Source organism: Dromiciops gliroides, chromosome 4, assembly GCF_019393635.1.
Source record: "Dromiciops gliroides isolate mDroGli1 chromosome 4, mDroGli1.pri, whole genome shotgun sequence".
Taxonomy (NCBI): domain Eukaryota; kingdom Metazoa; phylum Chordata; class Mammalia; order Microbiotheria; family Microbiotheriidae; genus Dromiciops; species Dromiciops gliroides.
Genome location: NC_057864.1, coordinates 210,430,671 through 210,456,525, shown reverse-complemented (window position 1 = coordinate 210,456,525; position 25,855 = coordinate 210,430,671). Strand labels below are relative to the sequence as shown.

Below are 25,855 nucleotides of genomic sequence, written 5' to 3'. Positions count from 1 at the left end.
TTTGATTGGATATGAAGGAGTGAAGAGTCAAGGTTGTGAACCTAGGGTGACTGGAAGGATGCTGGTTTCAACAGTTAAGTTTGGAAGAGAGGTAAGTTTGGAGAAGAAAGATAATCAGTATCAAACAATTCAAAGTTAAATGCAATAACATTTACATAGCCCTTTTATATTATCTTGTTTGAGCCCCACAAGAACCCTGGGAGGGAGGTGCTATTATTATTCCCATTTTATGGATGAGGAAACAGAAACTGAGAGAGGTCAAGTGAATTTCCCAGAATCAACACAGTCTCTCTCATTCCAAGGCTGACTTTCTAGAATCTACTATTCTAGTGGTCTTAAACCTCAAATTTATGAACTTGAAAAAAAGCTCCAATAATTAAATTTTAATATAATTTGTTTCCTTTGTAATCCTATGCATTTTATATTATGCATTTAAAAACATTATTCTGAGAAAGGATCCATAAGCTTCACCAGACTGCCCAAGGGTGAATGGCAAAAAAAAGTGTGAAGAAGTCCTACACCACTCCATGCAATTTCACCTTTAGTAAAGGGAATTTCTACTTTTAAAAAGAGATCATCTAAGGCAAATTCTCATTGGTCTTGATCCAAAGAAGCTATGTTCTGCTGCTCTTTCATAGGAAATCATGTAATTATCCACAGTACAGAAATAAACTTTTTAGCATACTACATAAAATCAATGTCATAATGTAATGAATCATTACCTGTCCAGCTAACATTTCATATAACAGGACACCATACGCCCACCAGTCCACAGATTTTCCATATGGTTGATATGCAATGATCTGTGTGGAGACAAATTGGTACATTTAGTTGTTAATCAGTAACTTGTAGAGAAAACCATTGATGCATACACATATTTGAGGTTTAACTATAATGTCATGAGGTTGGTTTTGTTATGACTGTTTTTGAACTTACATATGTAAAGGAATATAGTCTTCAAGTAACATCATTAGAAGTCATACATTAATTCCATTGATACTGTTTTTGGTTAGAACATGATTGGAATTCTTTGGGAACTGCCCTAGTATTAGTTCACATGACACATAAGGAAGTCTCTTTTGTTATTGTTGACACCTCATCTTTGAACAGAAATGACAGCTATCTTAGTTACCTAACTTATTCAACATATTTCTCTCTGGGCAACATTTGGCTCTTTCAAAAAATTAAACTCATCCTCAAAGCAGAGTGAGTGTGTATGTGTGTGTGTGTGTGTGTGTGTGTGTGTGGGGAGAGAGAGAGAGAGAGAGAGAGAGAGAGAGAGAGAGAGAGAGAGAGAGAGGGAGAGAGAGAGGGAGAGAGAGAGAGCGGGCTAGCAAGAAAGAACAGAAAAGGCAGGGCAGGGAGAGGGAGAAGGAGAGGGAGAAACTTGCCAATGAATGATGACAATGTACCAAGAAGGAACCCAACAATAGAAACATGATGGTAATAAATGTGTAATCTCCCCAAATAACTGCTTTAATGTTAGGGGTGACACTTAATCAAAGTACATAAGTTCTGAGGTGTTTTTGTAAAAACAAACCAAAACACAAAGCAGGGGATTTAGTCTGATCAAGCATTCTATGCAAAGAGAAAAATAATACTGTTAGTCTCAACACATCCATTGTGTTATTTTTAAAGTTAGTTCCTTGATTTCATTCTTAACAAGTATTATTTTAAAAAATATTTTATTTTCCCCCAATTACATGTAAAAACAAGTTTTAATCTTAGCAAGTATTATTAACCTGTCTAATATCCCCCAAATGTCTAGCAGATGAATTCAAGAAATCTTACTATAATTATATAACTTTCTGTATGTCCAGTCCCTGTCTGTTTAAATAAATTTATTCACAGCATTTCTGTGTAGAATTCATGGAGAAATGAAATAAAGGATTGATGTAAGGAAAAAAAGAGGCTAAATTTCAGATTCTATTACCTTAACCCGTATTTCATGAAGAAGAAATTGACAAGCACAGAAACCAAAAAGAAAAGAGATGTCCACTTCTTATGACAGAACGGTAGGTTCTACCTCAACAATCTATGGACCAATTTTTTTTTTTTTTTTTTAGTAAGGCAATTGGGGTTAAGTGACTTGCCCAGGGTCACACAGCTAGTAAGTGTTAAGTGTCTGAGGCCCGATTTGAACTCAGGTACTCCTGACTCCAGGGCTGGTGCTCTATCCACTGTACCACCTAGCTGCCCCGACCAAATTTTATTCTAATCTGAAAGTACTCATCTCTTTCTTTGTACTATTCCCCTATAAATCAGGTCCCACACATTCATGCTGTACCAAAAAGACTATGCAGGATAATGTTAAGACAATGTTTGACTAATTTATAAGTGCTTTTCTTTGTCATTGGTAAATTTGCAATGAGTGTGGAAAATAATCTCATGAAAATAGAACTTAATCAAGAAACTAATGGCAGTGGAATTCAATATTCCTTACAAACCTAATAGGACTGAATTTATTAGCTTGGGGCTGTTCTCTTGATGGTCACCACACAATAGCACACAGTGTTTAATGAGTTTAATACATTTCTTAAAATAAAATGTGACAAGTTTTATTAAACAAATTATTGCCTTCCATCCCTTTCTACCTCATTCAAAAGGGTCACTGTAAGCTTGCACCTGTAAGAATGAGACAAAACATTCTAAAACCTGACAGGTAATGAATAGTAAATGTGGTGTATAATTTTCATGGTTATAGTGGGTTTCTAAGGGTGTCCTTGGGAAGAGGTAGATGATGTCATATAGTTCAGTTTGAAAAAGGTTTCTGAGTATGAAAAGACAAGATTTAATGTTACCGTAGCAACATTTAAAAAAAGAAATCATATTCTTTTATGCCATGTTTAGCTGTTATAAATATATGGATCTAACTAACCAAAGATCATTACAAAGAAAAAACTAATCTGTCTATTAAGAAACATTTAAGCATGTACTATTTGGCAAGCACTCTTCTAAGCACTGGGGATATAAAGAAAGGCAAAAACAGGCCCTGTCCTCAAGGAACTTACATTTAATGGGGGTGTGTGTGTGTTTACAATATGCAAAAAGGTATGCATATGATGCACATCTATTACCCTCCATTTACTATATGTGTATGCTATATATATATTATTATATATGTAGTGTAGACATACAATATAAAAAGTAAATAGAAGAGGGCAGCTAGGTGGCGCAGTGGATAAAAGCACCGGCCCTGGATTCAGGAGGACCTGAGTTCAAATTCGGATTCAGAAACTTGACACTTACTAGCTGTGTGATCCTGGGCAAGTCACTTAAGCTTCATTGACCCTCCAAAAAACAAACAAACAAACAAACAAAAAAAGTGAATAGAAGGTAAAATCAGAGGAAAGGCATTAGTGTGAAGACAGGGTGGAAGGGAGGCAACCCTAGGGAAGGCCTCCCATGGAAGGTGGGGTTTATGCTGAATCTTGAAGGAAGCCAGAAGGTGGAGGTAAAGAAGTGTAATGATTGGAACGACACCACCTGCTGGAGACTCCAACATGAGGAGAGGGCCTCTGAGGGCAGGACCATGCATCTTTTCTTTGGCATCAGGAAGTGACGTTTGCTTGTGGGAGGAAGAAAGGGGAGGCTGGTGCGCTGGCTCACTCTCTTTCCTGTAGACTCTGGTGGGGAGCGGAGCTAGGAAAGCTCTCTCCCTTTAATAGATAGATGAATCTAGGCCTTTTCTCTCTCTCTTTACCAAATTCTTATTCTCCTTAATAAATGCTCAAAAGTCTAACTCTTGCTAAATCTTATAATTTATTGGCGACTACTCATTAGATATTTTAGACAGTATAGCTAGAATTTTAGCCCTTACAGAAGGAAAGCTTTCTAGGTATGGGGAACAGCCAGTGAAAAGGCCCAGAGTTGGAACATGGTGTTGTGTGCAAGGAACAGCAAGAAGAATGGGTCACAGTTTCTTTTATAACGTGACTAATATGGAAATTTAATTTACATGACTGTACATGTACAACCTTTATCAAACTGCTTGCTTTCTCACTGATGGGTGAGGTGAGGAAGGGTGGGAGAGAATTTGAAACTCAAAATTGTAAAAGAAATGAAGGTTAAAATTGTTTTTACATTTAATTGGAGCAAAATAAAATATTATTTTTTTTAAAAAAAGGATACACACAAGGGAGTGGAAAGGACCAAGGTAAGAAAGGATTTAAATTCCAAATAAAGAATTTTATATTTGAATCTCTCAGTAATAAAGAACCACTCTAACTACATCCTAGTGTTTCACCAAGTACAAGTTTGCAGAAATATGTGAACTATTAAAGTTTTAGTTAAGATGAAAGCCCATTTGGATCTTTCTAGATTTGAAAAAAAAATCTTCCCATGTCTTCCATCTCATGCAAATGTTTTCTACTCTTTTTCACATTGGTACATTTCTATACTAGTTTATAAATTTATGAACTGCAGGGGTACTCTGTCACCTGCTTTATCAAGTATGATGTTTTTTGAAAAAAAATATACCTTTCCATGGACATATTCTTGTTAAGAATCCCATTTCATCAAATTGTGATCATACCTGTGATTGATTGTTCACTATATAGTTATTCTCTATATCCACCTAGAGAACAGATATCTGAAATTGTAAATATTGTTCCTGAGTCTGTCCATATCACTCTTAGAGCATCCCTTTCTTAATGGCAGGTAATGGTCAGTTGAACTTATCATTATGATGCCTGACAAAGTAATTGATAGACACTGAAGTTACTCTTTGATAGAATGATTTAGTGAATGAGTTCTTCAGCCTGGGTTCTGTGAACTTGTTTTTTAAATATGTTGATAATTGGATTTCAACATAATTAGTAAGGTCTATGAATGAAATGGACTTTATTTAAAACTGAACTCTACTAATTGAAGGACCATTATAGGAATCAAAACCACCTACTCAGGTTATAGGAAATATATCATGAATTCTGGGAAACTTCACAACTTTGGAGATTCTGTTTCTGTGTCTGGGGCACAACTTCCGCAGATCTGGAAAGTCATCAATGCATGAGGTTATTTTCTCTCAATATGGTTATAATTTGCTCTTCATCTTCTTTCCCTATAGACCACTAATGAATATTCCACTCCTACTTCCCATACCTCAATCTCTAAGATCTAGACAAGAAATGTTACCTGTCAGAGGCCTATTGTCCTTAGCAATAGCATTCAGCAGCTGAACAAAACATGTTGGTTTAGCCACTGAAACAAGACTGTGGGGTTTATCTGGCAATTACAGTGTAGTCCCCTCAGAAAAGATAACAGGACATGATTTGAAATTTAGCAGGAGAGTCTCTTTTCAGAGAAATTCAAAATCTGTCATCATTGGCTTATTAATATAGTACTCAAGGGCACTGGTTGAAATGAGAAGCCTTAAAGAGCTAAATTATGGTGTTTAAGATTCAAACTTGCCATTGAAAATTCATTTTCAGAAAAATATTTATTCATTGGTTAGATGCTATTAATATATACCTCTAATTAACTTAACTCCAGTGGGGGTGGGGAAGAGAGAGAAACCATTTTAAGGACGCTCACCTTACCCAAAATAATAGAGGCAAACACACACAGAGATTACTGAAGATGTTAGTTATAGTCCATTTGGAGCTGTCTAGATAAAAACTAAATTCCATTATCTTCCACAGCTCACTCCAATTTCCTACTGTCTCTGACATAGTGAATTCATTTTTTGCCTAATGTGTAAATTAAGGGGACTAGATAGTTACTAACTCTTTTCCCCAGAAATCTTCTACCAATTAAGACTAGAAACTCAAAGAATGTTAGGCAGCTGCATTCTTTAGGTGACTTCCAGAAAGGTTTGCTCAGGCTGTGGCTATTAAGTAGGGATTTGTTCTCACACCTAGAGACTGATTAAGACCTAGGAGAAAATCTTTTTAGGAAACCTCATATAAGGAGCTAGAATGGACATTTAATTTCCTATAATGGAGGAGCTGAAAGGGAGATAGAAAGAAAGGAATGGAGGCAGCGAGGTGGCACAGTGGATAAAGCACCAGCCCTAGATTCAGGAAGACCTGAGTTCAAATCTGGACTCAGACACTTGACAGTTACTAGCTGTGTGACCCTGGGCAAGTCACTTAACCCTCATTGCCACACAAAAACAAAAGAAAGAAAGAGAGGGATGTATGTGGAGCAGGGGTTAGAGGGGGTGGAGGGAGACAGAGAAAAAGAGAGACAAAGAGGAGGAAGCACAGAAAGAAAGGAGGGATAGATTACTTGACAGTGATGACACACTGTCATTCCTGTAGTAAGTGGCAATACCAAGAACTTCAAGGAAAAAAATCTATAGGGCAGCTTCTATTTAATATGGAATGCTTGTACTGCCATGGGGATGTGAGAGGCTTAAGCAGACACTAGTAGTTGTTTTCTTGTTATCTTGTGTTTACAATTTTCACATATATATCTTCAATCTCTTTGTGTTTGCTTTTAGCCATTTGTTCATTTTAAGGTTCGATTAGTTAAAACTAGATATCTCAGTGCCTAGCAAATACTTGTTGACTGACTGACTAATGTAATTTCTTTTCTTTCTTTTTTTTTTTTTGAGGCAATTGGGGTTAAGTGACTTGCCTAGGGTCACACAGCCAGTAAGTGTCAAGTTTCTGAGGCTGGATTTGAACTCAGGTCCTCCTGAATCCAGGGCTGGTACTCTATCCACTGTGCCACCCAACTGCCCTGACTAATGTAATTTCTAAAGTCACATGCGGGCATATGAGACTGTAACACATCCTAAGACAGGTGGCACAGTAGGGGACAGTGTGGATCAGGAATCAGAAAGGAATCAAATCTCTCCTTGAATATTTATTAGCTGTGTGACTCTGGGCAAGCCACTTACTTAACTTCTCTCAGTCTCAGTTTTCTCATCTTTAAAATGAGGATAATAATAGCACTTATCACCCAGGCCTGTTGTGAGCATCATATGAGATAATAATTGTATAGTGCTTAGCACACTGCCTGTCAAATAGTAAGTATGATGTCAATATTAGCTATTATTACTGAGGACCACCTCACAGGGTTGTTATGAGGATAAATTCAGAAAACATAAGGATGGTGCTTTGCTAGATAAATGCTGGCTATTATTGTGATGAAGTGAGAGAGAATGCCACTGTCAATTCCTCCTTATTTATGGCACTCCTCCCTTTCTCTCAGAATATTTTTAAGTATGGGATGTTATATGTAACTATCTCACATACAGATGGCTGGTATTAAAAACTGGTAAAGCTTAGTCTCCTTAATCTCTTAAAAAATATTAAATATCAAATACTGATAAAGCTTAACCTTTTTACCCTTTGTAAAATTAAAAAAAAAAAGAAATAGAAGTTCTACTATTGCTCTCCCTTCTCACCTCCACTTTTTTTAGAATCCCTTAGCTTCCTTCAAGCCTTAGCTCATGCACCACCTTCTAAGGGCAGCCTTTCTTGATCTTCCTAGTTGTCAGTGCTGTGCTTTCTCCTGCCTCAAGTTATCATGTATACAGTTATCAGTGGAATTCAAGCTTGAAGTCAGGGTCCTTTTTTGTTTGTCTGTTTTGACTTTGTATCTCCAGAGCCCAGCACAGTGCTGTATACATAGGAAGCACTTAATAGATGTTTATTGGGTTAGATGCACTATTAAGCAAAAGTTATGGCTCAATCTGGAAGCACAGATGGAAGAAAACTGAATTTTCCTAAAGAAAATAAATAATATCAAGTTTTAAAATTACTTAAAAATATACCCAATAGGACTCTGAAATCTATACACAATAGCCACCCTTCCCCTCCCAATGGTTATTTTTATACTATAGACAAATCTGATTATAGATAGGATGAACTAAGGTAAAGTTTCCCAAAGGTCAAACCAGACTGAAATGATACCAAAAAAAAAAATCATGCAAAGATTTTAATACAGCTCAAAGTAGTCAGCTTTGAAAAATTCAATGACCACACTGTACTTGCTCTAAAATTAAGGGACCTCTTCCCAGATTTTGTAGCTTCAGATAACCTATAAAGGCTATGTTCTTCATAAAAAGGGGATTAAGAATATTGGGTTGCAAAAGTGTTGTGAAATAGGTAATCCAGGCCTAATCATTAGTGGAAAATGTGTCATTGATAAGCTTTCTGCTATCAGGCACATTTTGGTGAAATTAACTATGAGAAATGAGAGAAAACAGCATGGTAGAGCCCTGTTACCTCACTGACATTGGAAGATAAAGGTAACATATATGTTGACGCCTATTGGGTGTTAAGGGCTAAAATTCTAGCAAGTCTGTCTAAAATATCTAATGAATGGTCGCCAATAAATTATAAGCTTTAGCAAGAGTTAGACTTTTAAGCGTTTATTAAGGAGAATAAGAATTTGGTAAAGAGAGAGAAAGGCCTAGATTCCTATCTATTAAAGGGAGAGCACATTTTTAGCTCCCTTCTCTGCCAGAGTCCCCAGGAAAGAGCGCGAGAGCAAGCGCCAGTCTCTTCCTTCCTCCTCCCACTAGCCCGCGTCACTTCCTGACGCCAAAGAAAAGACTCCTGGTCTTTCCCTCAAAGACCTTCGCTTCATGGGTGGAACTCTTCTATAGTAAGTCTCCAGCAGGTGGCGTCATTCCAATCGTTACATGGGTTATAATGAGAGAAATGTGCTATATAATATTTGTTTACACAGAAGCATGATATGACCTATAGCACGAACAAGTCAATGGAATTATGGGCACTGTGTTATAAAGGAGTCATTAAAATAGGGCAGGGGCTGCTTTGCTTTTCATCTTTCTATACTCAACACCTAATACAATGCCTCCCTGCACACTATATATAGATACTCAATAAATGCTTGCAGAATGGAAGTTAACTGTATTAACTGTTAAATATCAGTTCAGGAACCTCCACTGATAATCTGTTATAGAATGGAATCTCTAGAATCCTTATTGCCACAGTAACTCATGGAGACAATCTGCTATTGAGGGGATTGTATTCTTCATTGGTGGAGGGAATACCCACATTAATTAAAACTCAGATCCTTCATTCCCAGCTCCTCTCCTGCTTTTTTCTAATCACTTTAGAGCTAGAGATGCTTCCATCCCTGGGGCATTTTCCTCTGATTGGTGAGTCCTGCTTGGGACCACAATCTCATAGCAAGGCTATCTATGCTCAATTCACTTCTTGCTCTCTCTCCCTCTCTACCTCTCCCTCCCTCTCTTTGTCTTTCCCCCTTTCTTCTCCCTCCCTCTGTGGTGTGTGTGTGTGTGTGTGTGTGTGTGTGTGTGTGTGTGTGTGTGTATGTCGCTCAGACTGTAGCAATTCATTAATAGGATATCTTGCACCACAGATTTGGATGGCGATTCCCTTATATGCTCAAGATTACTGCCAAACCCCGCAAATGCTATCTCAGCACTTAGGCCACACTAACATTTGCAAATATGCTTGATAGGTGATTTCAGGTTTTTCTACTCTCAGAAACTTGCAATTAAAAGGAGGTCCTCGAATACTTCTTACTGAATTGTACATTATGTCTAGCTCAGATGCTGGCCAATGATTTAGGAATTCCATAGCATGCTCATTCCAAACTTCTGATTGCTCCCCAGAAGAAAAGATCCTTTTCTCAGAAAATTCTTAACATGAGTCTACAGTTTTTTTGTTGTTTAGGAAATCTATATTCAGAACTACCTACATAGACATCTTTCTCTGATTTTAAGTATACTTTTGCAATTTTCTAATGGGAAATGTTTTTGTCTCATAAAATTTTCTAATGTTTAAATTAATACCTTCTCCTCAGAGGGTGACTTAGAAATCAATTTTCATATATTAACTTCTGCTGTTACTGAATCAGGAATTTTTGATTGATCATCTGGGTCTAGTAATTCATAAAATACTGATTGAATAGTTTCTCTGAGTTTTTCCCCCCCTTAATGATCACTTTGTACTTCTCCAACTCTTTTTTTCAGATCTTTTAAACAATCTTATCATGTTCTTTTAACATTCAGGATTTACTCCTAAAATCAAAAGAGGTCTGTATACTTTTATACCCATTAACTCACAATGATTGTTAAACATGCTAGTCTCAATTTTTACTTATTTATAACATAGAAATTATATTATGCAAACTAATTATGGTATGCTAATGATTAAAAACAACATATATAATAATAAACAATAAAAATCATATATATAATGAACACATAGCAAATAAAAAAGTAAAAGGCAAAATAATGTCATTAATTAGTATTACTGATTAGTTCACTGATTAGTGCACTGTTGGAAACTTTGCATTTACGAATTACATATCTCATTATAATGAGTTAAAAAATGAATACAGGAAAGAAAAAAATCTACAAAGCCCTTATGTTTAGGGACATTCACAGTGTAGGTAACCTAGGCAGGGTGCTCACCCTTCTCTCTAATTGCTAGATAGATAGATAGATAGATAGATATGTCAGAAACTGTGATTTCATTGTTTTAGAGAGTTCCTGTTGTGGATACTCCCACTACTAAAGGTGATAAGCAACAGTTTAGCAATTTAAAAAAAAATCATTTATTTATTTATTTAATTTTTTTTGTGAGGCAATTGGGGTTAAGTGACTTGCCCAGGGTTACATAGCTAGTAAGTGTTAAGTGTCTGAGGCTGGATTTGAACTCAGGTACTCCTGACTCCAGGGCTGGTGTTCTATCCACTGTGCCACCTAGCTGCCCCAGTTTAGCAATTTATAACCTTAAGTGACTTGTTCAAGGTTAAAAAATGAATATGTATCAGAGGCTGGCTCTCCATACAATACACTAATGATGTCAAACTCTAATAGACAAAGGGGTCACTAAAGCCTACAAAATGATTCCTTGTGGGCTATGCATCTTAGAAAATCATATATTAATATTATCTGTACTTTAGTGTATTTTTATATATTTTGTTAAATATTTTACAATTACATTTTTTTTTTTGGTGAAGCAATTGGGGTTAAGTGACTTGCCCAGTGTCGCACAGCTAGTAAGTGTTAAGTGTCTGAGGCCGGATTTGAACTCAGGTCCTCCTGAATCCAGGGCTGGTGCTCTATCCACTGTGCCACCTAGCTGCCCCCTGCAATTACATCTTAATTTTGTTTGGGCCACACTTGAATGTGTTGTAACAAAGGGCTCATAAGTTATGAATCTGACACTTCATTACACCATGATGATTCTTATCACGCATATATATAACTATCTAAAATACCACCTTCAATAGCTGCTCCCACAGATATTATTATTGTATTTTTAAGAGGTAATGGAATCTTGGGGAATGACAGCTGAACTGACATTCTGGAGTGACTGCTAACTGTGAGGGCTAGAAAAAGATTCTGAGAGGATAGAAAGGACTAAATGAACCTTATTTCCTGAGAGAACTGGTTAAATATAACTGGGTGATATTCATGAGGTGTTAACATTGAAGAAAAAATAGCAGAATGCAGGCCTCAGTGAAGATCATAAGAGGCAGCTCCTCAGAGTTACCCTAGAACCCCAAGGGGAGAGATGTACCTAGTCTTGCTCTGGGAACCTTACTTTCTAATGTGTGTATATTTAAAAATCTATCTCAGTTTATGAGTAATTTCTCAATTCCTAAATCCATAAATACATATGAGCTTAGGTGTTTTTTTCAAATTACTTGAATAAAAATAACTTTGACTGTGCTGATGAAGATTCAATAAATTTCCACCCAATTAAAGGTTGTTATTTTTGTTGTTGTTTTTGTTTGTTTGTTTGTTTTTGTGTGTGTAGACTGTTTTAATGTGATGGGTGCTTACTTTCTTCAGATGTCTAAAATTCAGACTAATTCCAGACAATAGGCCATATGTGTGTTCTTGATCGTTATGTATATATATATAATATATATAACTTATATATATATATACACATATATATGTTATATATATAACTTATTTGAAAAAAGTCTCAGAAAATCACATAGAACACCTCTAGAACTGAGTTAACCTGGATTCAGCTGCAGTATTTTGGTTCCTTAAGATTCTTTTCAAAAGAACACCACTAATTGTACTAATTGTACACAACTCATATAAATTCTTAATGTTATCTTTGGGGTTTTATAGGCAGGCGCCTATTAGACCAAATATTTTCTACCTCCACTTGTGAGTCTGCTTTTCATGAGCCACCACTGGTAGTGCAGCTCCCACTTGTCGCATGGGAACTATTCAAATATTAACTGGGAACCTGAACAAAATGAAAACCAATGCTACAAAGAAATGAGCTGAGAGGTTTGAAAGTATTATCATGCATATAACATCTTCAGAGTAATAGTTTCTCAGAGCTGGGAGAACTCATAGTAATTTTAGATATTTATGAAAATGTGTTTTGTTATGGACCACAGATGATTAAGGATTTGTATACTGGGCTACTTTTCTTTCCCTCCTCACCAATTCCCTCAAATCACAAGAACTTCTAGGAAATTATTCAGAGTAAGTGATAGAGGCTAACTTCTCTGATTCAGAAGTAAACTCACAATCCAATCCAATATGCACTTGTTTAGTGCCTACTAGGTACAAAGTACTATCCTGGACCAGGGATACAAAGACAAAATGAAAAACAGGCCATGTCTTTAAGGAGCTTACAATCTAACCAAATAATAATTAAAAAAAAGAAACAGTTATTTCAGGCCACCTTGGTACTAGGATTTGAGCACATTGCAATTCTTTTTTGTGTGTGTGTGAGGCAATTGGGGTTAAGTGACTTGCCCAGGGTCACACAGCTAGTAAGTGTTAAGCGTCTGAGGCCGGATTTGAATTCAGGTACTCCTGACTCCAGAGCTGGTGCTCTATCAACTGCGCCACCTAGCTGCCCCTCACATTGCAATTCTAAAATAGTTCATGGTACTTCTGGATATTTCATTTATACTTAAGAAATAGCTTAATCATTTGCTAGGATTTAAGAATGCTGCCCCAATTTTACACTTACCTGGCAAAGTCTCAGGAGAGATTATGAAGGACAATGTGAGAAGCAGCTACAATTAATGGAAGACTGAAAGCTGTGATCTTTCTCCAGCTGACATATTTGATATCCATGTTTGATTATTTATAGGACATAGGGATGTTAGGGATTCAAGAAGGACGAATGGTTTGAAGGGATTGAGAAGGGGTCAGGTAGCTCATAACCTGGTTGTTTCACATTTTGACTAACCTATGAATTTGGAATATTTTTGAAAAAGCTAGGAGGAAGAGAGGAGTGGAGGAAATGCAGAGCAGAAGGTAGATTTGAAGGACAACATGATTTAAATCATTCTCCAAAAAAGATCTGAAGAAAATTTTTAAAAATTAAGGAAGGTACCAAAAGAAAATATTGACTTGTTTCTTTTCTATTTTCCTAGGGGAAAATGTCTTTTTCCCCCCTCTGTCATGTAATGTTAGGATTCATTAGACTGTAGCCCTACAAGGGGAGGAATTGGCTTTTGTTGGGTTGAAAAACAAAAACACTTATCCTAACCTCATAATTCTCTTTTTTCTTCAGGCTTGGGTTTATTCTGCTGAAAGCTGCTCATTTAAATTGAGCTATAACTAGCACTGATTATATTTCTTCCATCACTGTATTTCATTTTCCTTTTTTCTTAGTATGGAGAGAGTACTAATTTGCTGCCCAACTGACTACTTCAGCAAGTGAGTTCACAGTTTTTCATTTAATTTTCAAGTTCTCTTTTATTTCCCCCTCCCACTCCATAAGGGTTATAGAAGGGTTCTGAGAATTGACAATACATGAAACCTTTGGAGCTGTTTGGGGCTCCTTTCATTCTAAAGGTTGAGTGAACCACAAGGAAAGATTTTAAAGATAAGTGATGGGAAATTATTGACTTCTTTGTTTTCTAAGTGTGTCATGTACCTTATAGATAATCCAATAGGTACCCATCATTCACTTTGATTTTTAAGAGCTTTTCCCTGCCTCTATGATGGGGTTAACTGCTGAGGCAGAAACTAAAATATATAGAAGCCGGTTGTCATCCACTCCTAAGTCTAGATCATCTTCATCATTTCATACAAGTGATCCTTCTCAATGATCTCCAAAGAAAGATTTTTTGATACACTCCTTTACTTAACTATTCCAGTATGAAAAGTCTCTTCTTGTTAGAAAGTTCTTACTTATACCTAATAAGTCTTACAATTTGGAATTTCCGTCATCTTGCTTAGACCATATTACTTGTGGAAAAGGACTCAAAATGGTATAACTTCAAAAGGTTCCTTAGATACTTAATCTAATTAAAATTCTGTGGCTTATTGACTGTGTGAGCCTGGGCAAGTGACTTTACATCTGGCTGTCTCCCATGCCTGGAATGTTTTGCCCTCTCACCTCTGCCTCTTAATTTTCCTGATGTTCTTCAAGGCTCAGCTCAAAATCCACAATCTGCAAGAAGCCTTTTCTTTTTTTAATATTTAGAACTTTTGTGTGTGTGTGAGGCAATCAGGGTTAAGTGACTTGCCCAGGGTCACACAGCTAGTAAGTGTCAAGTGTCTGTGGTCGGATTTGAACTCAGGTCCTCTTGAATCCAGGGCCAGTGTACCACCTAGCTGCCCCAAAATCAGTTTTTTAAAAACTTTGTGTTCTAACTTCTGCAAGAAGCCTTTTCTAGTGACACCAAGTATTAGTGTCTTCCTTATTCAGGTTTATAGATTCTATGTACCTACTTTTTTTAAAAAACATACTTTCTCCCCTATTAGAACGTGAGCTACTAGAGGGCAGGGACTGTTTCTGCCTTTCTGCTTAGCCTAATGCCTGGCACGGACTAAACACTTACTAAATGTTTACTGACTTGGTGTAACTCAAAATGGGGGTTAATACTATTGATGCTGCTACCTCTCTCCTTCATTAGTACATACTTTATAGGAAAGAATGTGTGATAACAGGATTCAGAATTCTCATTTCTTAATCTCCCTGACTTGGGTAATGATCCATTTTTAAGTAAACATAGATGATTCATTTTCCTTTCTAGACACACTAGCTATTGGTGTTCACCAAAAATACCCTGAAATTGAGGTATTATCCATTTCAAGATCAATGATCAAGATTCCCTTCAATCATTTCAAGAAGACTTTGTTGATCCCCTGAATAATTTTCTGTGTCAGGGAAAGGAATATATTTAATATAAAATTCTGGAATAATTTCTTGATTAGTGCCTCTTTCTTATACTCTCATCTCACCACCAACCATGTATCTATTTGTGACAACCATCTGTCTTGGCCCCTCTTGACAGGTTAAGGAGATGCTACACTGTTAATCAATGTCAAGGCTTTAAAACAAATAGTCATAAATATTTATGCCTTGGCCAACACTATTAATGAAAATTCTATATGAGATAATTATTTTGCTTCTGCCTGCCAGATCTACTTACAAAGAGGATGAGATTATTTTAATCATTGTACGGATTCTAAAACCTTGATTGCAGATATTCTAACCTTCACTAGACTATAAAATGATATCTGTTTTAAGGCGAATCCATTGTATTCTTTTCCATTTTCAAAGAATTAAATGTTAGCTTTTCTTTAAAAATCATCTGCCATGGTTCTGGCTTTTTTGTTTTAACATAAAGCAACTGTAGGCAAATTTGGTAACATTTCAATTATTTAGAAGTCATGTACCCAGCAGTGCCAACTATCTGGAACATGGCTAAATAACAAGAAGGAACAAAGGCCTCTGAACCCCCAAGATACTTGCCAAGTTCATGCACTGAAGCTTACCCAAGCCCTTCAGATATTATTCTAGATTTACTATATTTTTAATTTTTACCAAATTCTAACATGTGGTTACTTGGTTTCCCAGGCCATAAAAGAAACATCAGATGAGAGGGAGAATGGGAATTGATTGAGGAAGGTAGTCTGGGAGCCTGACAATAAGAAAGGAAACAAACAAACAAACAAACAAACAAAAACCTACAAAAAGTAGACACATGCACAGAAGTTTAGAGTCACTTAGTGCTAGGGTAAATAACCCTTGATAGAATACCTAAGTATAGAACTGTATTAAAACACATTATAATAGCTGATATTTAACATTTTCTCTTTAAAAAAGCAAGGAAATATAATGTATTTCAAAAAAAAATTCTCAAGAATGGCTAAAAACAAAGTTTTGGCATTTAAAGACATATGCTTATGTGTAGACAACTCACTTGATTGGAACACCTTATTCCTCCAAGATGCCAAATAAGCGAGTTATTGTATATGGAAAGTTAATATTTAACTAGTCCAGACTCAATCTAAATGAAGATGAAGCCCAGAGGCATCTTTATTCCTAAAAATGCTGCATTTTCTGCTGACAGTTATTTGTTTGTTTGTATTCAAACAGCATCTGGTGGATGTTAAATGAAGATCACTTAGCTTATAATCACATTCTGCTTAACACCTGTCAACTATTGGATGGCTTCAAAACAAATACTTCTATAAGAGTTGATACTTTTTATAGTGCAGTGCTCCCTATGTTTCAGATATGAAAAGCCTGATTGTTCAAACTGATGTTTTCCTTGAGAAGAAACAATCATTCAATTTATATTAGAGTTCCCTTTCTGGTCTGGTTGAAGGACATGATAGCAGTCTCCTAGGACTTTAAAAAGATGTCATATGGAAACATCAGACTTGTTCTACTTTGCCGCAAAGGGCCACGCAATAGATGGAAATTGCAAAAAAGTGAAACTTCGGCTTGAGGTCAAGAAAAAAACCTCTCTAACAATGAAAAAGAACCCAAAGTGGAATAGACTGGCTTCATGAGGTGATGAGTTCCCTCTAAGGAGAGGTCTTCAGGTAAAATCTAGATAACCCACTTGTCTAGTATATTGAAGAAGAGATGTTTTTTGGATATGGCTTGGACTGAGGGCCTCTTGGTCATCTGCTGAACTGGCAGGTAAGCCAGGATTCTAATTCAAACTGTGCCTGCCCTGAGAATGGCATTAGGTTGTTCTCTGAAGGGTATGCTGAGACTGGTGAAGTATGTAATTTCTTTTTCTTTTTTTTGTGAGGCAATTGAGGTTAAGTGACTTGTCCAGGGTCACACAGCTAGTGTCAAGTGTATGAGGCCCCATTTGAACTCAGGTCCTCCTGAATCCAGGGCCAGTGCTTTATCCACTGCGCCACCTAGCTACCCAAAGTATGTAATTTCTACTAGGTGATTAAGATGACAAGCCCAAAATCCACCTCCAGAGAAAGAACTGAGTGCAAATTGAACCATATATGATTTTCCTTTTCTTTATTTTTTTGCTCCCCCTACCTGTTTAATACAGAAATATTTTTGTATGGTTTCACATGTATAATGGGTATCATATTGCTTGTCTTCTCAATGTGTGGGAGAGAGGTACAGGGGAGGGAGAGAAGATGACAATGAAAATGAATGGTAAGAATTAGGAGCAAGCCTAGTATTACACAGGTCACTCAAAGTGACTAGGAATTATTTTATAATCCTATCTCTGGCGGTCCCAGAAGGAATTTCTTCTTTCTGACTGTTCATAGCACTGTGGGTCATGCCTTTTTAAAGTGCATTCTATATTCTATTTTAAGTTCTTTGGGCAGGCATCTTGTCTTCCTGATTAGATTGTAAACCCCTTGAGGGTAGAATCATGTCTTATTTCTCTTTGTGTCTCCATCAGTGTCTAGGAAATAACTTTGCAAATATTAGGTTGTTTGTATGCTGAACAAATGAAATCACTTCAATTCAATTCAACAAGCATTTATTAAGCATACTAGTATGGACCAGACACTGTGCTAAGTGGTACAGATGCATAGACAAAAATGAAACAGTCTCTGCTCTTCAGGGGTTTAGGTTCTATTGATGGGAAATAATACACATGGTGATAAATAAATGAAAAATCATTTTCAGCAGCAGAGTAATAGTGGTAGTGAATAGAGGTAACCACCTGTGGTACTAGTAAAAGTACCAGGAAAAGCAGGTAGAACTTGACAGTGTTGTTGTTTGTCCTTTTTTTTTTTTTTTTTTTTGCGGGGCAATTGGGATTAAGTGACTTGCCCAGGGTCACACAGCTAGTAAATGTTAAGTGTCTGAGGCCGGATTTGAACTCAGGTACTTCTGAATCCAGGACCGGTGCTCTATCTACTGCGCCACCTAGCTGCCCTGTTGTTTGTCCTTTTAAAAAATTTTTTAATTTTTTTTTTTGGCAGGACAATGAGGGTTAAGTGACTTGCCCAGGGTCACACAGCTAATAAGTGCTAAGTGTCTGAAGCCATATTTGAACTCAGGTCCTCCTGAATCCAGGGCCGGTGCTTTATCCACTGTGCCACCTAGCTGCCTCTGTCCTTCATTCTTGAAGAGGACCATGACAGATGTCATGACTTTCAATGAATTGGATTTAAGTGAGGAAGGGCTGTGCACATCACCAGCCTTACTCTCTCCTCTGGAGCCATCTAGGTCCAGTGGAAAGATATATTATCAAGATGACTGGAGATGACCCCAGATATTTAAGGCAATTGAGGTTGTAACTTGCTCAGGGTCACATAGCTAGAAAATGTCTGAAGTCAAATTTGAACTCAGATCTTCCCAACTTCAGGGTCAGTGCTCTATCCACTGTGTCACTTAGTTACCCCCAGAATTTGAGATAGGCCTCGGAGGGAGCTAAAGATTTCAAGAGGCTTAGATGAGGATAAATGTGCGAACTGCTGGTTGAATGAATGGATGTCAAAGATGGAAAATTAAACATTCACATTTAGAAAATCTTTAAAGTGCACATGCTACTTGTGCCTGAGAATTGGATTGAAACTTCAAATCTTTACCTCTGGGGCAATGTAATCTGGAGTTCCGCAGAATGTCCTGGTTGTGACTCCATCTAACATATGCTCCTTGCACATTCCAAAATCAGCAATCTTGATATGTCCTTCTGAATCCAACATGACATTATCTAATTTCAAATCTCTGAAAAGAAGTAGGTTGGTATCAGTGATTGATTCCAGAGTAAAACTCAGATTTCCTTTGGATTTGTTCACTGTAACTCCATTTGGATACCATTAAAATGATCCAGTGAGTAAGTACGCCACCTCAGTAAGAGGTTGTGCCCCATCCCCCTCCATTCTGCACAGGGACATAGGGGACATGTGTCCCCCGCAGGGAACTCAAGATGAAAATTAAATTATTTTAAAGTTATTATTGGGAAGAATGATTTTGTGGTTATGGAATCTTCTTGTAATTAACAAGTAATCAGAATCAACAGCATTCATACACAGACACCTAAACAACCCTATATTCTGCCACTGAAAGTTAGAGATAAGCAATGGACCTATGAGTTCACTGGTAGAGGGAAAATTCCTCTACTAATGTAGGCCAGCACCTTCTCTACAACTTAAAAGTCTTAGAGAACTGCCCAGAGCATTGAGAGGTTAAGTGACAAGCCAAGGGTCACAGAGTCAGTATGTCAGAGGTAAGACCCAAATCCAAATCATTCTGGCTTCAACACTGTCTCTCTATTATCTGAGGTGTACACCATGTGGTCTCTGGGACACATGTATTCCACAACACTTTCAAGTTTGGCCCAAACCAGATTAAAAATATAATTGGGAAATTTGTTGTTGTTCAGTCATTTCAATTGCGTCAGTCGTGTCTGACTTCATGACTCTATTTGGGGTTTTCTTAGCAAAGATACTGGAGTGGTTTGCCATTTCCTTCTCCAGCTTATTTCATAGATGAGGAAACTGAGGCAAACAGGGTTAAGTAACTTGTCCAGGGTCATATGGTTAGGAAATGTCAAAGGCCAGATTTGAAATCAGGAAGATGAGTTTTCCTTGCCCCAGGCCTGGCTTGCTTTCCACTGTGTCACCCAGCTGTCTCAATTAGGAAGTATTTGACAATAAACAAAAATACAAAACATAAATAACATTATGCTTTAAAAATAAATCAAAAGAGAACCTGCAGGTATCCTTATGTACAGATTAGTGGCCCCACTTTCTAGTTGACTGTGATATTACTGATCTCTGTCATTCGGCCCCTCTGCAGAAACATTTACTATTGAAAACACAGTATTTTGGGGTTTCAATGTTTGCTGCAACCTCATTTCCAAGAAAAAGAGCAGAGAAAGGCATTGTTCATGGGCATAAACATGTTTTCTTATGAAAGTAAAAATTAAACAGGAAGTCTCTGAAGTTGAGAAATGGAACTAAAGATGGTTCTTCCTTCATTGAGAGCCAAACGGAAAGGCAGCTCACAAAGGATTCCTCTTAATAATAGCTACATTTAAGTAGCAGGTTACCAATTTACAAAGTACATACTGAGGAAGAGAGTGCAATCATCATTGTTTCCATTTTACAGATAAGGAAACTGAGACTCTGAGAAGTGCAGTGTTTACCCTGAGATCACAAGGGAAGAAGGTTTCAGGAGAAGGATGAGAACTCTGCCCCCTGTGCCCCACTTCCTGCCTTTTATCTACTTCATGTTTCAGCATGTAAGTTACAAAATAATCCATCTTCTTATACCTTCTGTAACTATCAAATGAACAGCTGAGAAAAAGAGCTCCAGTCCTCACCTATAAATGATCCCTTGTTTATGAAGGAAGAATAATCCAATTGAAATTTCTGCTGCATAGAACCTGGAAAAGAAATATTACTTGAGATCCACGGCATTCTAGTACCTACTCCTTCATCCTTCCTTTCCCCCATTCCAGCTATTCCAAACTCAAAGCATCACAGAATGTAAAAAGTGATTTTGAACACTTGGTGTTGACTAGAACAAGTCATGCACAGTCCACATTCTGTTATTCATTGTACAAATTCATCTCATAAACTTTCCCCTCAATTTACATACCCCACAGGAAATTAATGGACAACTAGGACATGCCCATTTTTATTGCACTTTAAGGTTTACAAAATGCTTTCCTCATGATTCTTTGAGGTAAGTGGTATAGGCATAACTTACATTTTTACAGATAAGGAAACTGAGGCTTAGAGAGGTCAAATAACTTGCCCAAGGATCACACCAGTGTCAAAGCCGGAACTCAAATCTGAGTGTTCTAACCTTTTCTACTATAGTGCCTCTCAATTAGAAAGTTCATTTGCCCATATGAAAATAGAATGTTGGTGCTGAAGGGGACTTTAAGAGATCATCTTGTCCAAAGTCTTTACTTTGCAGATGAGGAAACAGACTTAGAAAAGTTAAGTGACTTGGCCAAGGTAAAAACAAAACAAAACAAAACTGCTATGTGAGAAAGACATGCTTTGAATTCAGGTCATCTGATTCCAAATCCAACACTTTTTTAAAAAAATTGCAATTTTATGCCTATTCAGTATCAATGGATACTTGCTATTTCAGTAAATGGATGCTACTTTTTATAAGATAGTTCCGCATAAATTCTCCAAAAGCCTTCAAAAGGATGGTTTAAAAAAAAAAAGAGAATTGGTTAACAATTAGACTTAAACTTCCATATGATTTTAAGGGGAGAAAATCCTCATTTCACATTCAGTGGCATTTTAGGGAAAACACAGTAGTGGATTGGATTGCAATTAATTCCTTTCCCAAAAGTGGAGTATGGTATATGATGAAATAAATAGTTGATTGATATCCTTCCTGGAAGGCTGGGCTAAGATGGGCCATGCATGAATTCACATGGAATGATAGTCCCATTTAGAATCATATGGAAGCTCTAAAATAATTGTTAATTCCAAATTAGTAAATTTTGTTAAATCCAGGTAAAATGCTGAAAGATGAGTTAAAATCTGCAAGGCATTCAGGAGTCTTTGTAGACAGAATCTAAATCAACTTTCTATAGTTGTGAACAGACAAAATACTGCAAAAAAAAAAGAATCTCTAAAATAAATGCTTTTCATTAGTTTGAATTTAATAAAAGGAAAAGATCCCAGAAGCTTTTAAGTGTTATTTTAGAACTGTCCTCAGCAATTCTGAAATGTTCTCTCTGGTGGATCAAGTTGCCATGACATTAGCTTTTCATCTCTGTATGTGTTAAAGTTTTATAAGTCACACACATACACAGGTAGAATGAGAACAGATATGTCTTTCCTTTTAAGGATAAAAATCAAAAGTGAGCAAAATTTCCATAACATGTCTCTGAAATGCACAACCTTATCTTGTGTCTTTCATTAATCATTTGGTTCCATAATTTCAAAGGATTAGAGGATATAGATTTAAAGCCAGAAGGAGCATAGGATCATGTTTTTATAACTAGAAGGGACCTTAGAGGACATCCAGTATAACCCCTTATTTTATAGATGAGGAAACTAAGAGATTCATCAAGGTTATCAGTGTGAGCACACCCTCTACCAATACAGATCATAACATAGTTCATAGCAGGATTTATTTGAGAGTTCAAGATGTCTGTTGTGTTAAAAAAAAAAAAGATTCAGTAAGTTGTTATTGTTGTTGTTGTTGTTGAATGTAGTATACATTTTGGTAATGGCAACTTGCCCTATAGTCAATATTTTTTAAAAAGGTAAACTTACCAGATCTTAAATGCTGTTGTTAAATTATACAGAATCTGGGTTCTCAGTTTGCTAATTTGGTTTATTAAATCTAAATATTGAGTATCCTAGTGCTGATTATTTTTTCTAATGTTTATAAGAAGAAAACAAAGGATATTAATGACCAAAAGAGGAAATCAAGAGAACATTAATAAGCAAAAGAATCAATGCAGAGAACATTTGTACATTTAATCTAAAATGGCAGAATACTCACACTGCTTGTGGCTCCTTAAATTTTCCTACTTGCTGAATGTGGTACATGAGGTCTCCACCATTGACATATTCCATGACAAAATAAAGACGATCCTAGGAACCAAGCATTAACCAAAAGGAGGAACAGGGAAAAAAAGATTGTATATGAAACTACATCTATTATAGTTTTTAAAGTGTTTATTCAATTTAACAAGTTAGGAACAAAACAGCCCTACCTGATCTTTTGTACTTCCTACTTCTCTCTTTGGTGTATTTTTAGAAATGTTTCATTGATATGCCTTCCTTTTCTTTTCTTTCTTTTTTTTTTTTTGCTCTGCTATCACTACACACCAAATCCCTCTTCCATCTCATAACCCCCCTCCCCCCAAAGCAAATAAAAATAGTTTAGCAAAACAAATCAACACATTGACTGTATCTGAAAATGTTTATCTTGTTCTATATTATAGTCCATCACCTCTTTGCTAGTAAGTAGATAGCATGTTTCATCATAGGTCCACTGGAGTTATGATTGGTCATTACACTGACCAGTTCCTAAGTCTTTCAGAGTTCTTTTACTTTACATTATTATACTCAATGTATACACAATTCCCTTGGTTCTGTTTACTTCACTATAAAATTTAAACAAGTCTTTTCAGATTTCTCTCAATTCATTCCTTTTGTCATTTCTATGACTCAATAATCTATTAAATTCACATGTCATAATTTTTTTATAAATCCCAATTGATAGGAAACCACTTTATTTCCAGTTCTTTGCTACAACAAAAAGTCTTTGACCCGATTGACATATATGCCTACTACTGGTCTTACTGAGTCAAAGGGTTTACATAATTTAGTCACTTTGAGGGTATAATTCCAATTTTTTTTCTAGAATGGGTGAAATTCATATAGCCCCAGTCTTTGCACTTCCCCTCCAACAACTACAATTTTTCTTTTGGTCATATGTGCCAATCTGACCACTCGACCAACAATTATTTAGGTGCCTATCATGTCAAGCACTAAAGGCTGTGAGGCAGAACAGCAGTTATTTTCAATTTAATTTTCTTTTACTATTAGTGATTTGGAGCATATTTCCTTATGGTTGAGGATAGCTTGTGTTTTTTCTTTTAAATTCTGCCTGCTCATATCCTTGAACAATTTATGATTATGTTCTTAAATATTTATATCAATTCCCTAAATATTTGGATAGCAAATGTTTAACAGATATATTGGCTGCAAAGGTTTTTCCCAGCTAACTTATATTTCTCTTCTAATTCTAACTTCATTGATTTTTCCCCTCTCTCTCTTCCTCTTAATTTACCAAAAAAAAAAAGTGGGGAAATAAAAGGAATGGGTTTAATACTAGGAATCTATATATGAAGTGGTCTCGTCCCACTCCTCTCAGACCATGATCACTAGTTCTCACCTTCCTCCTATCCTTTTTTTTTTTTGATGGGGGCAATGAGGGTTAAGTGACTTGCCCAGGGTCATACAGCTAGTAAGTGTCAAGCATCTGAGGCCAGATTTGAACTCATGTCCTACTGAATCCAGGGTCAGTGCTTTATCCACTGCACCACCTAGCTGCCCCCATTCCTTCCTTCCTATCCTTTTAAATTTGCACTTTGATCAGTCAGTCAAGTCAATAAACATGTATTAAGCTCTTTTTATGGATCCTTCATTATGGATGACTTCAGTCAGTCAATCAAGCAATAGGCACTGGACAATATAGCTAGCATTTACATAGTTCTTTCAGGTTTGGAAAGTGCTTTCTATATATTTTTTCATTAGACCTCCCAGAAGAACCCAGTGGGGCAGGCACTATCATTGTTATCTCCATTTTATAGATATTAAAGAAACTCAGACTTAGGGAGGCTAAGAAATTTGCCCAGAATCACACAACTGTCTGAGGCAAGATTGGAACTCATATCCACTAGAGCACAAGCTGAACTCTTTCTATCTGATTAGTTGCAGTATTTTTTCTTTATCTTTGGAAGCTCTGGATTTTGGACTATGACATGTCTGGTTAGTTTCAACTGAAAGTTTCTTTCAGGAAGTTACTAATGAATTCTTTCTATTTTTGATTTTGCTCTCTGGCTCTAAAAGATGCAAACGGGCTTCTTTTGAGATTCCTTGAAATATGGTATCCAGACATATTTGTTGGTCATGGTTTTTAAGAAGTATCGTGATTTTCAAATTATCTCTCCTTGACCTGTTCTCCAGATCAGTTGTTTTTGATAGTAGGTATCTCAAACAGTCTTTTAATTTTTCCATTATTTTGACTTTGAACATTCTTTGTTGACTCTCTGAGTTTTGTCTGTTTCTTGTTGTTGTTGTACTTTTCATGGAGTTCACTAATCAAATTATGTTTTCTACCTTTTATTCTAAAGCATGTATTCACTTTCCAATTTTTTTTTCCTTCATGAGCTCTAATTTTATTAATTTTTAGCGAGTTTCTCCTTTCTACTCTGGGAGTATGGCCAAGCCGTGGTATGGTGGATAGAGTGCTAGACAGGGAGTCATGGAGATCTCAGTTCAAATCTTGTCTCAGACACTTGTTAGTTACATGACTCCAGACAAGTTGCTTGATTTCTGTATGCTTCATTTTCCTTATCTGTAAAATGGGCATAATAATAGCACCTATCTCCTAGAGTTGTTGAGACAATCAAATGAAATAAGAAATGTAAAGCACTTTGAAAACCTAATGGCTATATAAATGTTAGCTGTTATTTTTGCCCTGAGGCTCTGCTTATACTAATTGTGAAATTACTGTCTTCTAAATTTGTCTCTTTGGGCTTCTTTTAACTATAATATTTCTTTATCTTGCTCAGAAGTTTCTTCTGTTTACTCATATTTTCAGCAATAGTTCCTATATTGAGTTCTTGTGCCAGGGCCAGGTTCTGACACTTCTTGCACTCTTGGATGGAGTGGACAGGCCCTGTCTGGTTTTGTCTATGCTGCAGTCTAGCTACTGTTATCACTACTTTGCTGCAGTTCTGGATGAGATGGTTAGTTCCTGATAACTTTTTCTGCAGTCCTAGCCTTGGATACCCTGGATATTATGCCTATCTCTTTCCCTGAGTGGACACCTATAGAGAGAGCTTGACTTATCTCCTACTGTAGTTCTGACAGGATATTTGAGATCTTGCTGGCTACAGGCTTCTTTGAGGGCTCCAGACAGCCATCTCATTCTCCTTTCACAGTAACCTGCTAGAATCTATCTTTATCCCTTGCTTCATTTCCCACAGGCCAGGGCCAAGACTGTGTTGGCATCAAGCC

The 25,855-nt window shown here is 36.6% G+C and overlaps 1 protein-coding gene across 1 annotated transcript in view; it reads right to left on the bottom strand.

Annotated features, from left to right (window-relative positions):
- Nucleotides 1-25,855, bottom strand: part of PRKCA (protein kinase C alpha) — a 512,156-nt gene that overhangs the window by 34,695 nt on the left and 451,606 nt on the right. The window contains exons 11-14 of the mRNA XM_044000074.1: nt 22,605-22,696; nt 20,446-20,508; nt 18,707-18,845; nt 723-803 (exon numbers count right to left, since the gene is read on the bottom strand). Coding sequence (XP_043856009.1) covers nt 723-803; nt 18,707-18,845; nt 20,446-20,508; nt 22,605-22,696 — 375 coding nt within the window. The remainder of the gene's footprint in view (nt 1-722; nt 804-18,706; nt 18,846-20,445; nt 20,509-22,604; nt 22,697-25,855) is intronic.